The 14,280-nt window shown below is 34.9% G+C and overlaps 1 protein-coding gene across 1 annotated transcript in view; it reads left to right on the top strand.

Annotated features, from left to right (window-relative positions):
* The first annotated feature begins 1,258 nt into the window (after positions 1 to 1,258).
* Positions 1,259 to 14,280, top strand: part of LOC139700528 (probable protein phosphatase 2C T23F11.1) — a 28,593-nt gene continuing 15,571 nt past the window's right edge. Inside the window, exons 1-3 of the mRNA XM_071599079.1 lie at positions 1,259 to 1,595; positions 1,843 to 2,033; positions 11,702 to 11,799. Of these exons, the coding sequence (XP_071455180.1) occupies positions 1,847 to 2,033; positions 11,702 to 11,799 (285 nt within the window). The 5' untranslated portion in view covers positions 1,259 to 1,595; positions 1,843 to 1,846. The remainder of the gene's footprint in view (positions 1,596 to 1,842; positions 2,034 to 11,701; positions 11,800 to 14,280) is intronic.

Raw genomic sequence — 14,280 nt, 5'->3', positions numbered from 1 at the left:
AAGTTTTCTAATTCATCCAAAGGGTAGTCGAATACAATGTTCCCAAAAAAAATATCGGTAAATTTACCGAAATCCATATCAAATCAGGGGAAATTAAAACACTGATATTTCCAATGGTTGATTATCTGTCTATTTTATTTTGCAGTGAGTAAAAAAAATGTTCTTCGTATCTTTTCAATTAGCCCGCTAAAAATTATCTCAGACACCTATAAGTCCTCTACATCGCCGCAAGAGTACCATGGATCCTCCCAAGTACCCACGGATTTGGTGTTTGCTGCCATCTGACGAGTAATTTACAAGTTTCTTGGACACCCCGCCAAAACGAGGATTTGCAACGGTAATGATCACCAATTCAAAAATTTAGAAATTTACGTTGTGAGTAAATGTGAATAACAACCATGGAAATACGTAATTCTATAGTATGAACAATTTTGGACTTTATTAAATACTATTTTATCCTTAATTTTATGATTCATAAGATCTTTTCAATGTCCCGGAATTTGAAATCCTATTTTTCTAAAGCGATGGTCAACTTTTCCCCGGTGTTAAGCAAGATTCAACTTAGTTTTTTTTAAATTACGAGTCCATTTATATATCCCGCTATGTTGGACTTGGATTCCAGCGTCTCAAAAATACCTGTTTAACAAATTCTGCTGAGTAGCAATCAAAAAAGCTGATCCCTACGACACGTTAATACTTTTTACATCAATTATATTTAATTATGAATCATGCTTTCATGAAGCTTGGTTGCTTTCACGCGTTGCTCAGTTGTAAACGCAAGCCTGAGTGTGTATATCCATCAATATCTTAAATGGGACAGCGCGGAGACAATATATTTCTGGTCGTAGGGTATTTGTCTGTCACCAAATATAGCTCGCTGTTCTTAGTCGTCCCACGTTATGATTAATGATATGGAATTACATGCTCAAAATAAAGTTCTAATACTGTTCAGCCTATGCAATTTCACGAAAATGAAATTTTCTTCTTCATTAAAATACTTAAAACCGAGGTCAATCAAACTGACACGAACAATTTCATGAAAAAGAATCTTTAATAGGGAACCATTGCTCACCGAAGTCAAAAAGAGTACTTTCATATTGGTTTTTTTTTCTTGCAAAAATTCAGTTGATATTATTTTCGCAGACGCACTGCCGTCCGGCAAGGCGGAAAAGAATCTCAGAAGTGAGGCGTCTTCCCTCACGTCCGTGAGCAATCGTGATTCCGTTTCCGACTGTAGGGTAGCGCTCCACGATTCGCAATTGTCATGTATGTGTTGCATTTTTTTGATGAAGTGGAGTTTAGTGCTACAGCATGCTAATAATCCATAATTTTATGATGATTATCTCATTTTAAAATATGGGTTTCGACTTTGGTGATTTTCCTCTTTTCTTTCGTGTCTTTGGTTTTGCGTTATTGAATCGATGGTTGAGGTGAATCATCGCAGAGGAAATATTTGGCCCTGAAGGAGATGGATATGTAACAATAATATCCCTCCTTTCCGACAGCACAGCAAATTTTACTGCGACTCTTACATTGATACTCAACTGTGTTATTTTAAATGTATTTGTACCGATAGCGAAGGAATAAGCGCTTCGGTAAGTAAGATTTGGTTGTTATTGTTGTGTAGTGAAGTGTAGTGTATTTCAATTACGTCATTGCAATAATGGCTTCAAACAAAATTATTTGAGTCATTTTTTTTGAACTCAAATAATTATAGTTTTGGAAAAAAGTCATAGAAGTCCTCGGTGATTTTTTTGTCTAAATGTAAGGGAAAATAACTAAAACCTATTAATGCAATCAGTCGCATCTTTGAGTGAAGGGGATCAACGTTTTGTATTATAGTGCCATGGGTCAAACATTATCAGAGCCTGTAACCGACAAGAAAACCTCCCGGTGCCAGAACAAATGGCTCAAAGTAGGTGCCAGCTGCATGCAAGGATGGAGAATCAATATGGAAGATTCTCATACCCACATATTATCGTTACCTGATGATCCAGGGACCGCCTTTTTTGGCGTGTATGATGGCCATGGAGGTAAGTTTATTGTTTATACATAATCTGCATAGGTATTTTATCAATAGGACATTTTTTAGGTTCGTGGACCTGCTTTCACTTGAAGGAAGAGGCAGTGCTTTTTAGTGTTTTACACCACAACTACGTTTACGTGAAGGAAAACTGAACATTTTATGCATTGTTAACCGTTTTACTCAATAAAGCGGCGCATTTTTAAAAACTATTTGGTGCATGTTTGTATCTTAAATTTTTGTGTACTAGTTATCCATCGACTAAACCATTTCTTGGCTGGATGTTTTCCTTTCGAATGTATGAACCAAGTTATTGTAATTTTTTAACCATTTTTATGTATTGCAGAGAGCAGCATTTGCCTTCTCATTTTTAATTGTAGTCTTTTTCATCATCCTATTTGAGGAGGATTTCTCCCCAAAGAAGCTTTCGATTTATTTTTTATGAGTGAGTGTTTTACATCTCCAATTTTTGTTATGTTGATGTACTCTGCATTTAAATTGTTTTGCATTTAATATTTATGGAGTATGGAGTGTATTTAATGGAGTTTCTTATTTTTAAGTTTCTGGTTTTTGCAATCAAAATCAGTATAGTAAAATGTATAGTAGTTCTATTAATTTGGCTTGATTGCGCAAAAGCCCCGAATCAACCAAGTAATTTGCGCCATAGTATGTTTTCATTACTAGTTGGAAATAATGGCCAAAGTGTTTCTAACTCTTTTTCAAGTTTTCTTTGTTGATAACGTTTAGCATAAGTATTGAAGCCAGCCTCTTTTTAATAATTAAAGTAATAATTTAAACGTTGTTTTGCATGTAATCAGTGGAACGATTAAAGGGCCTTCAAGTTAAGCAGAAATACGTAAAACGTTGTTACATTTTAAGTAAAATGAATGGGAACATAAGTGAACTGTGGTTACATTTATCAACTATTTTTCCAAACGGTAAATAAAAACAAACATTCTGTGCATTTTCTATAAAATCACTATAGGTTATCTAATTAAATGAACAAGTAAAACCCTAGAATAAATAAAATTTAGTCTACATACATTGCTACAAAAGACTATTCCTTCAACTTATGTAGCAACGGCAGGGGATAAACAACTTACAATAGATTCCAATAATAATAATATCTCAAACATGAAAATTTAAAGTCATTTAGTGGTTCATCCACAGCTGCAATCAAGTAATCCCTAGTTCTTCTAAAATCATAGTGCTTCTTTATTTTACTAGTCTAGGTCTAGAGAGCTCTTAAAGCCTCACCCTTGGCTTATCAAGTTCCTGTTGTTCTCCAGGTTACCAAGCCAATGGCTCTTGATATCTTATTATGTTATCAATTCGAAATATTGGGGTAATCTTATATTGAATAAGGTATTTGCAAAAACTAAACTGTTCAATTTTTTTTTGGAATCCCAGATTTATTCTCCAGCTAAGATGTACTTCTGGAATTAATTTTCTTTTAGTCTAAACAGACATTTGTATTCGAAACTACATGATAGGGACAGACTATTCATTATAAATGATATTAAGACTTTTTTGGTAGTCAGTATTTTAATCCAAATATTGGCCAACATCCGGCCTTTCACTCTTCTGTTTCTAATGAAAGCTCCCTTATATGCCCTGTTTATCCTTTCTGTCCTCCTATGCCCTGTTCATTTGACCTTCCTCATGGAGCCTTTGCTTCTATTTTCTCCCCTATTGTGCCCTAGTAAATTTATTGCCTCAAGGTTTGCCAAATGCGTGTTCTTCTTTCTTTATGGTGCCTATATAGGTCTGATACTCATTGAAGTGGTATTGCAATTCAGTAAAAGAATTCTTGCCCTCTGATTTTGTTAAATAAATAAATGGACGATTTTCATTATTTTTCGCTACACTTAGCATTTTTGAGAAAGACGGTTAGAAATAATTTCGTATTTATAAAACTTGAAAAATATGGGGCCTGCTTGTCCTTGTTGGTCCCATTTCGATTCACTTTAAATGGTTATTTTTTTAATTCTAAGTGGCCCTCTTTTACGTTTTGATGTGCACTCGGGTATTATTTAAGCAAGTAAAATCTGTTTTAGGTCAGAGCCTCTTTGGGCTGATAGGAAGAATTAAGGTTATGCCATGGTGCATTCAGCTATTGCTATTCAGGCGTATAGTATACCTCAACATTACCTGCCAGGGCCTATCAAAGTCTGAAATTTTCTCAAGGGGTGCAGGGAACTGTTGAAAACCATTCCCAGACCATTGCAAACAGTGTTACCATTCGGGCTCCATCTCATGAAGTGGATAAAGATTGGAAACAGTATATGACATGAAGTAATATGAGTGTTTGGTCTTGAGATCATTCTTCAATTTCTCCATTCTGGATCTTGAATTTGAAGTGCGTTGTCATTTTTGGTGATGTCTTGAAAAGGAGGGTGGCAGCCTTTTGTCATGCAGTGAGGTTCAGCAGGTTGGCCATATTGCTCCCTTACAATATTGATGATATGGGGGTGAATCTAATGTTTTTTTAATGTGAGAAAGTAAATTAGGCAAGTTTTAACTTTGAGAAAGTTTATGGGTGTTAGAACTCCCTGAAAATATCTTTGCATTTGTTTTTGCTAAATAAATAGAAGAGTCATTGTTGGGTTATTGCATTGTGCAGCATGCAAATAAAAATAATTAAAAAAGAGTAACTGCTTAAAAGTTTTGTCCCCAAGGACTACTATTTTTGGATATATCATAGCAAAATAAAAAAGAGCAAATTTGGCACTACCATCCCCTTTACCATGCAAATTTGGTCTTTAAGGTACTTTAAGGAATGAGGGATTGGTCAAATGACATAATTTAACCTGTTGATAATGATGATCATTTACCATGCACGAGACCATTTTGGCTCTAGATAAAAATGTGAAACTCTGCAAAATAAATATATCTAGTGACATCATATCTTACTTTCTTTCATTTCTCTACCCCTGCTGATCATAGGTTGACAGGGCCACGGCTCCTTTCCAGTACTTAACTGGACCCACCTCTGGGATTACTAGGAACCTTTGGCTGAAAATATTTCACCTTCTCCACAGCTTATTATTTGCAATAAGATCAAAGAAATTCTACCATGGCATTAAGTATTGATGAACTAATCCTCAAATAAATCCAATGCTGTTGCTGGTTATCTATATAATACTGGTATTCACTCTCCTATAAGTGCAATAAATAATGCGCTGTCCACTTTTTTCCTTTCACTGACACCAATTTTGGAAGCAACAGTGATGGTCAAAAGTTGATTTCACGATGAACAGCTCACTTAACAATCCCTTCTCAATTACATAATTGACATTTCTGGATTTTAATATTACTTGCTCGACCATCTTTGGCAATGAGCACATGTTAGTATGGCAACTGTTTAAATCTTGATTTATTCTGCATCTTACATTGCTAACTTTCTTCATTCTGCTGTATTTCATTGAGTTCTCTTGGCTTGGTCCATGGTCACGGATTCAACCCCATTAGCGGTCTATCCTAATGGTTTTGTTAGATGGGTGTACTCTTTCATGGTTTTTCAGTCAGGTCTGTTGGTACACCACAAGCAACTGGCTGTGACTACAATTCTAACTACAATTAGACTCCTCTATTTCTGTATTGTCCAAATTATTAAAAACTCACTGATTAATTACAGAAGCATGGAATATATAATACACAAAACATATGATAAATGAAATAAATAAAATAATTTTCTGATAAACAGAAGTACAAAATTTGCAATTAGTGGACCGCAGTATGTATATATTTTATTGAGCTATTAACCAAAACTATGTGAGGTGAAAATTAAATTAAAGGCAGGTGTTTAGGTGCAACTTATTTAATTAATGATATGCGGTGTCAGATTTTTATTTAATGATAATGCTGTGTTGAATTTTCACAAAATGTTGAAGCATTAACAAAAACAATCTCTTGGCAGCTTTCTAGAGAAAATTAATTAGGAATGTATCATAAATTATCATTTCAATTCTTTTTTTCTACAAATTGAATTTGCATTCCAGGTTGGTTCATTCTGCAATCGAAGAAAAGATGATGACTCTTGATCCTAAACAATATATATATTTGTCTTTCTTTGGATAAACCTTGTTTATAATTCATTTTCTCAGCATGTAATGCATTATCGTATTTTATATTGATATACTACCTTGATCAAAAAGTTCCCGGAATAACCACCGTGTGGCACTCCCATCGTTCCGATTTGAGTTCTGTTTTTTTGTTAAATTGGTACATCTGTTGTTGATATTCCCTTTAAATCTTAGTGTCATAACTTGACATTTGCAAAAGTTACGTAGCCAAGAGTACATCTATCTCTGTGTGTGTTGGCGATTTTTTACAATTTCAGAAATGGATTTAAATTTGCAACAACGAACTTGTATTAAATTTTGCGTAAAAAACGGATTTAGTGGCGCACGGACGTTGGAAATGTTGGAAAAGTGTTTCGGCAACGATTCTCTAAAAAAAACGGTCGTTTACCAGTGGCACGAGCGGTTCAGAAGTGGTCGTGAGTCAATCGAAGATGATGAACGCAGTGGCAGACCATCGACATCGAAAGTCGGTGAAAAAATTGATAAAGTAAAAGAAATGTTGGTCAATAACCGCAAATTAACCATCAGAGAAATAGCGGAGGACTTGAACATTGCCTATGGATCCGCCCAAGACATTGTGGTTAATGATTTGGGTTTCCGTCGTGTAGCAGCAAAGTTGGTGCCAAAAGACCTCAATTTCATGCAAAAAAGAGACCGTGTTGACGTCGCAAAAGACATGATTTGCGAGGCTGAATCCGATCCCACATTCATCAAAAGGATCATTACTGGAGACGAGACGTGGGTTTATGAGTACGACACGCAATCCAGACATCAGGCAAGTGAATGGCGTTCACCAAATGAGCCGATACCAAAAAAACCACGTCGTTTTCAGTCAAAAAAGAAGGCAATGCTGACGGTTTTCATGGATTACAATGGTGTAGTGCATCATGAATTTTTGCCAGAAGGCCAGACAGTAAACAAAGAGTATTATTTGGGCGTTATGAGACGTTTGCGTGAAGCAATTCGCCGAAAGAGACCAGAAATGTGGGCAGAAAACTCGTGGATTTTGCACCATGATAACGCACCGTCGCACAGTGCTATCATTATTCGTAATTTTTTGACGAAAAATGCAACAAATACCATCCAACAGCCACCGAATTCACCTGATTTGGCTCCCTGTGACTTCTTTCTGTTCAATCGAGTTAAAAAACCATTACGGGGAACGCGTTTTAGCAGCCGAGAGGAAGTAATGGAAAAATCGCAGGAAGCACTGATGGACATACCGAAAACCGAATATAAAAAATGTTTCGAGGATTGGATCAAGCGCTGGCATAAGTGTGTTGCAGTCGATGGGGATTACTTTGAAGGGGACAATATAGATTTAGATGAATAAACTTGTATTTTTAATTTTCTGAATAAATTCCGGGAAATTTTTGATCAAGGTAGTATATGGGATAACGTTTTCATATAACAACTGTTTAGGTTTGCAAGTAAGATTTCGGAATGAATTATACTCGTTAAGCGAGGTTCCACTCGAATATGGGCCAACATAATAAATAAAGTATGAAGTTGAAATAAAAAGTAATTAGATAATAAAAATGATAAAAGTTTTTACGTTGAATTGAGCTGTAGATTTGTACTGACTCAGACAATCTCTGCCCAAAATTGATTCAAATTGTCTCCAATGTTCTGGTTTCAACATAAAAATCAAGTTACTAGCCCACTAGCAGTTTAATTTCAAATTCTGATCTCCCAAGCAAGGTGTGTATTCTTCAAACAAGACCTCTTTGCTCACAATGAAATGCAATGGCCCCTCAATGTAGGCTGTATTTCAGCAGTAAGCTGTTTCTGCTCTTCCTTATTCCAAAATGAATTGCTTCACGGTTCAGAGTTACAGGCTTAATCTCCTTTACTGGCCTGTGTGAACTTGATATTTTGCAGGAGCCTTTCATGGAAATGTGTTCAACTTCATTCCACTTTGCAAAGTCTGCATTTTGCCAACCATAATGGTCATGAGTAGTGTCTCCGAACTCATCAATGTTTCCAAATCTGTTCCTCATGTCTTTCTCAACTTCTCCAGTGGATGCTCCCTGTAGGATATGTGGGATGTTTATTTCATGATATGATTATCTACTGTCCCCATTTTCTAGCCGCATTTGCCTTGAACTCTGTCTCACAAATTCAGTAATAATCTCCTCATCACCACATCACCCAAGTAATGTGATAAATACTATGTTGAAGTCCCAAATAATGTAGTTCTAAAGGCTGTAGCGGGATGAGATGGTAAAATCTCTACTTGGCTGGATTCTTGTTTGGGATTGGTAACTCGAAAGTAAATATTTAGAAACCCCTTTAGCAAAATGTTCAGCTCCCTAGGTGGCCCCAGGGGTCTCCTATCACAAAAAAATATTTTTTCAAAAAAAGTTTCCTGAGCGATCCTTTGCTTTAAAAAATGTGAAAAATCCATGAAAATACATTTTTATGCCCAAAAACATTCTAATTTTTTTCAAAATTTTTGAATCAAAATTGAGCTCAGGAAAAATATTTGAATTTTTAAAAAATTCAAATATTTTTCCTGATTAAATTAATTTTGAAATTCGAAATTAATTCCTTTTTCTCGCTCTTTCATATGTGGGTAATTAAAGTTCTATTGTAATTGTTGTCTCATGCATATAGGAGGCAACAATTACCATAAAATAATACTCTCACCGAAAATGAAAAAAAATCAAATAATTAACAGATCCGATTAGAGTAAAAAGACTTTTAAAATGTGAATACTACATGTGGAAACTATAATGTATGGAGGATTCATTACGCTAGTTAAATTTCAGTGATTTTTTAGAGCAGTTGTATACCATGCAGCATTTATTCAGAGAACTCATTAAGACTATATTTTTTTGTTAAAAGCTCAAATAGGTATTACCTGATCCCGCTATTAGAAACAATGAAAAAATATATCAAAAATCGTTATTTATTGGCATGCAGTTGATCTTATGTGCTAAAAACATGGGGGAAAACACTAAATAAATGTGTTTTTTCAAATTTTGAGGATGTTCCGGAGATAAAATGGCAAATATAACCCTGCCATTCAAAAGAATGGAAAAAATACACAAAAAATTATTATTTAGAAGGTTGCCAAAAATTACCTACATAACCTAAAAATTCTTTGAAAAATTCATATATTTTTCCTGAGCTCAATTTTGATTCAAAAATTTTGAAAAAAATCAGAATGTTTTTGGGCATAAAAATGTATTTTCATGAATTTTTCACATTTTTTAAAGCAAAGGATCGCTCAGGAAACGTTTTTTTAACATTTTTTTTCCATAGGAGGGGCCACCTAGGGAGCTAAACATTTGGCTGAAGGGGTTTCTAAATATTTGCTTTCGAGTTACCAATCCCAAAGAAGAATCCAGCCGAGTGGAGATTTTACCATCTCATCCCACTATAGCCTTTCTGATAACAATAGAAACAGAAAAACCTACCATGATGGATATTGACTTGGACCAATTAAAATAATTACTTGCATTTTGACTTGGCTGCCTAAACTCTAAACATAAGACAAGTCCCAGGTATTTTTGTCATTGCTGGTGTACAAGCCATGTGTCTAAGTATGAGAGTTCATTGTCAACCTGGTTACACAATGACTGAGCATCATCTGAGCAAAATGCATAAATGAATTCATGTGAAAATGCTTGGTGTTGGCAGTAGACATAAATGGATTACATTTGTCGTATGCATATACTTACTTCATCTATACTTGCAATGATGTAATATCATATTAAAGATTGGTGCAGTATATTTTGTCTGGGGCAAAAATATATCCATTGCTTGCGAGGAAGACACTTAAAAAAATATAGGCATTGCCAACTGCATCTAATTATCATGGTCCACATTGAATAGAATTTTTTCATATCTGTCCAAATAGTTTGGTGCTTTTTGGGTATTGATGTACAGGGTATAGGTTTCTCATTTGTGTATGGCTGGTGTTACTTTATTTAGCATCCAAAAGGTGATTTTTCATTTTACTGGTAATCATAGTGCATGATTAAAATACCTTCTTTAGAATCTTTGTAATCCATTTCAAGCTGAGTTAATTATGTAAGTATTTTTTTCCTAGTATTGGAGTTAAAAGTAGAAAGTCTAAAAAGTAAGGTGGAAGGAGAAAATTCTCTCGAGGAAATTCTTAGTTTGCTCGCATTACTTCTTATATGTTTCTAATACATTCCTTAGCCAACTTTACTTTAAATGTTTCTGGAGATGTGAATGTCAGCAACAAAACTCTTTATTATTCTACTTGTTATTGTATTCCTATTAATCATGGGGAATGATACTCTCTTAAAGGAATATTTTTCTTTGACAATGATAGGGAATCAAGTTACCAAAGACACCCCTTTCTGGCAAATGTTCTTGATGCTTAAATTTATTAGACTCAGAACCTTAAAGGAAATATATTAGTTGAGTTAATTAGTGTGATCCCTTGTCATTATGAGGTTGTTTTGATTAATGTCCATCATTCACCTTCACTACACCACTTCATTTAGGTAAAACGCTGCAGTTAGAGATCAGTTAATTTTTGTGATGGTGGCATTAATTTACAATATATGTGTTCTTAGTAGATATCTCATTGTTACAAACAAGGTGAACAAAATCAAAATGATAGCTGAAAATGTTTGCTTGAATTATCTCAGAGTTGATCAATTTTTGATTGGACATGTGATTCTTGACCTTCTGCTCCTCATTAATCCTTTTGCCTCTGTGAATATACGTAGTGCGTTTGTGGGATAGGCCGCTGTGAATGTACCTTTCCACCCTCTCTGTGGTGCACTATCGTACTTTGAAATTTTATGAAAATAATGATTGACAAAATATATTAATAAAAATTTTCCATTAAATAAACCGTGAATCTAGATTATTTTTATTTCTTCCAAAATTTTATTCTTTTGATTATTTTATTATTTCGGGAGTAATAAAGTTTACAGAGGCACAATACCCTCCATTTTTGCCACATGTGAGAAGTATGATTCCGAAGAGTGAACCGCAGCGAAAGGGTTGAACTCATTGCGCCTTAAAAAGATAGAATTATGGAGCATTAGAGATATAACATTAGAAGGTCGTAATTATAGATTGTTAGTGTACAATTCTTTGGACTCTTAGAGATATTGTACTGATCAAATTACTTTTCATGGAAATCATTACTATTAAATTAGTTTTTTAATGTAAGATGATAATTATCTTAATTCTATGTATGTAATATGTTACTAGGAGACTCTTATTTCATTACAGAATGTCATGTGTAGTTAATTGAGAGATAGCATCTGAAAAGGGGGTGTTTTGTGAAAATTAAATTGAAGAGAGTGGAGGCATTATGATGTTTCATTCAAGATCAAGTTTCCTTTAAGAGATAATCATTGTCTTAATGCAGTCAAATGAAATTTCTTGGCCACCATATCTGTTGTTTATTTTTATGGTATTTGAATATCTTTAGGTTTCTGTCACTTTTCTGTGCCACCCATAACCAATAATATTAGAGAATAACTGATTAGAATCACCAGTAGAATATCCAAGTCTTTAACTAAAATCCATCTCATTTCAAAGTAAATTATTTTGAATTACTTGACTAACTTAATGTGTAAATTTGTCATAAATTATCTAGGAGCCAAGGTTGCCCAACATGCTGGAAAACATTTACACAAATTCATCTCAAGAAGACCGGAATACAAAGCTGGAAACATTGAGGAGGCTATTAGACAGGTATGATTCCACTCATGAATAATTTCTTTTCTTCTATTCTTACAATAAATTATTGAAGTGATGCACTCGGGAATTGAGTAACAAGCTCTCCATAGATTTTCCATCCCAGTTACACGAACAGTCTCTTCACAACTCAAGTCCAGCCGTATTCTGTTAAACTGATGTCTCTATGTTCAAAATATTTATAATGTTGTAGCTTCCCTTGAGATTGTATTTGAAATACTCCCTAGCTAAATCTATTATCCACCTATTTGTCTCAAAGTGTCTCCCTTTTATCTCCCTAAGTAACAATGTACTCCCCTACCAAGGTCAACTTCTAATTTCACTTTCTTACTTTGCCTACAAGGTATGTGCTGAAAGTAATGTCTGTAAGTCTATTGCAAATCATTTATTAAATTAAACATTAAAAGTGCTTATAAATCTTCAAAAAAGGCACCTTTTGCGTCTATACATCGGCTCCAGCGGGACTTCCACCTCTCGAATGCGTTGCTTTTGGCCTCCTTCGGAATGTCCTTTAATGCCACGGTGCAAGCTGCTTTGATCTCGTCCATTGTCCCAAAATGCTTGGCTTTCAGGGCTCATATTCAAGTCTTGTCACCAGTATTGACGTCCTAAAATTTGGGATCACGTTTGGACATGTCGAGGTTTCCTTGGTATGTTTCAATGGGGCGTGACTTTTGGTCATCAGTGAGCACTCCAGGGAACCATTTTTGCACACACCTTCCGCATGCCCATATGGTTCATGAAGATCTCATAAACTTGAGTTGTAATAATTTTTAACATGTTGGCCATTAAACAAACACTTAATTGTCAGTCGGAGTTCAACAGTTCCCTCACTTGTGTCACACTGTCGCCCGTGGTGGCGGTCCAGCACAGTCCTCGTCGTCGACCTCTTCGCGGCCTTCCAAAAAGGCCTTGTGCCACCAAAACACTTGCCAATCTGACAGGGCATCTTATTTGTAAGCAGGCGTGATCATAGTGACAGGTTCCGTAGCAGTCTTGCCAAGTTTCACACTCAACTTGATGGCAAATCTTTGTTCTAACGAGAATTGCATTTTCACATGCACAAGATCAAGAAACAACTCTCACAGACAAGCCCGTCCCTTGTCTCTGGATGCTCGGAGCACACTGAGCGACGGAATTCTGCTTAGCCGGGTTCCGCGACTCTCAGTTTCAATTGGTCCAAAGTGCAGTCAAATCGCAATAAAATTACTGACATTAATTTTAGGGCATACCTTGTATGTTTTTGTTGCTTGAGACACTGACTTTTCAATATCAACTAATGACACTTGGTTGAAATAAATCTCAGAGACCTAATCCTTGAACATAATATATGTATATAATCCTTGATGAGCACAAAGATATAAGAAGGGACCGTCCTGTACTGGTGGTAGTAGGCATGATACTGGTGATGACACAACATCAGAGACTAGTACCTTGGTGACAGGGCAGTGTGTATGGAATTAAGCAGCAGTGGAAACCTAGGGTATTTAATGTTGGAAGGTTTAATACTTAGTGATAATTTTGGTGTATAGTCATGAGAAAACCTAGTTTAGTTTTTCCTTGATTGCTTGGAATGAATTAAGTTTTTCACAAAATCGCAGCATACACACTAGCAGCATACATAATTCTGAACCTTTAAAATTGTTTTATCTCTAGTGTTATCCTAATGTACCAACATGGCAGAAAGAATGAAAGTGTATCCAAGATATGTAATGGGGAAGAACGCAAAAGGGGGAGGAGGAGAAGAAAGTTGATTCAAGAAGAAATGCTAGAAATCCTTCATTGTTTTTTTATTTTCTTCAGTTTATAAGATGTAATTCTATTACCCGTGCAATGAATGTATTGTATATACTTCTTTATCTTCTTTCTCTAATTAGATGTCCAATATTTGGGTGTACAAGACTTCTTTCTTCCTATTACTATTTGCTAATGTATATTTTCATTTACTTATACACACAATTCTTGAGTACTACCTAATTGTGATGCACAGTTAACTTTAAATTAAAAATTTGAGCATGGCCATTGCAACACTTTAAAGGTTTTTATAATTTCAAATAATGTGAAATCAGAGTCTACTGGATTAATTGGGTATTGTGTCATAATTGTGGTAACAATTAAATCAAATCATAATAAGATGTTTTAAATGTTTTTAGTGCATAGTTTTTTAATGATTATTTAACTGTCAGGTACTATGTGTACTCATTTTTATGAAATTTGTGTTGCAATAGATGTGACAGAAAACATTTTCCATTTCAGATATACATTTTGATATGCTTATTACTAGTATCATTATTAATCTAAAATATTGAATACTACTTTTTTTGCCAAAATTGTTTTCATCCATGAACATGCTGTTTTGTTTTGGTTTATATGACTAGTAACAGAATAATGCAGTTCTGTTTATAAGGTGTGCAAGCAAACTATGCTGTCATGCTGCAGTTGAAATAATCAACAGCTACAAAAATGGGTTTCTCAAAG

This window comes from Hetaerina americana, unplaced genomic scaffold, assembly GCF_022747635.1.
Source record: "Hetaerina americana unplaced genomic scaffold, ioHetAmer1.1.p SCAF_104, whole genome shotgun sequence".
Lineage (NCBI taxonomy): Eukaryota > Metazoa > Arthropoda > Insecta > Odonata > Calopterygidae > Hetaerina > Hetaerina americana.
Note: the sequence above shows the minus strand (reverse complement) of the source record. Positions and strands in the feature narration are given on the sequence as shown.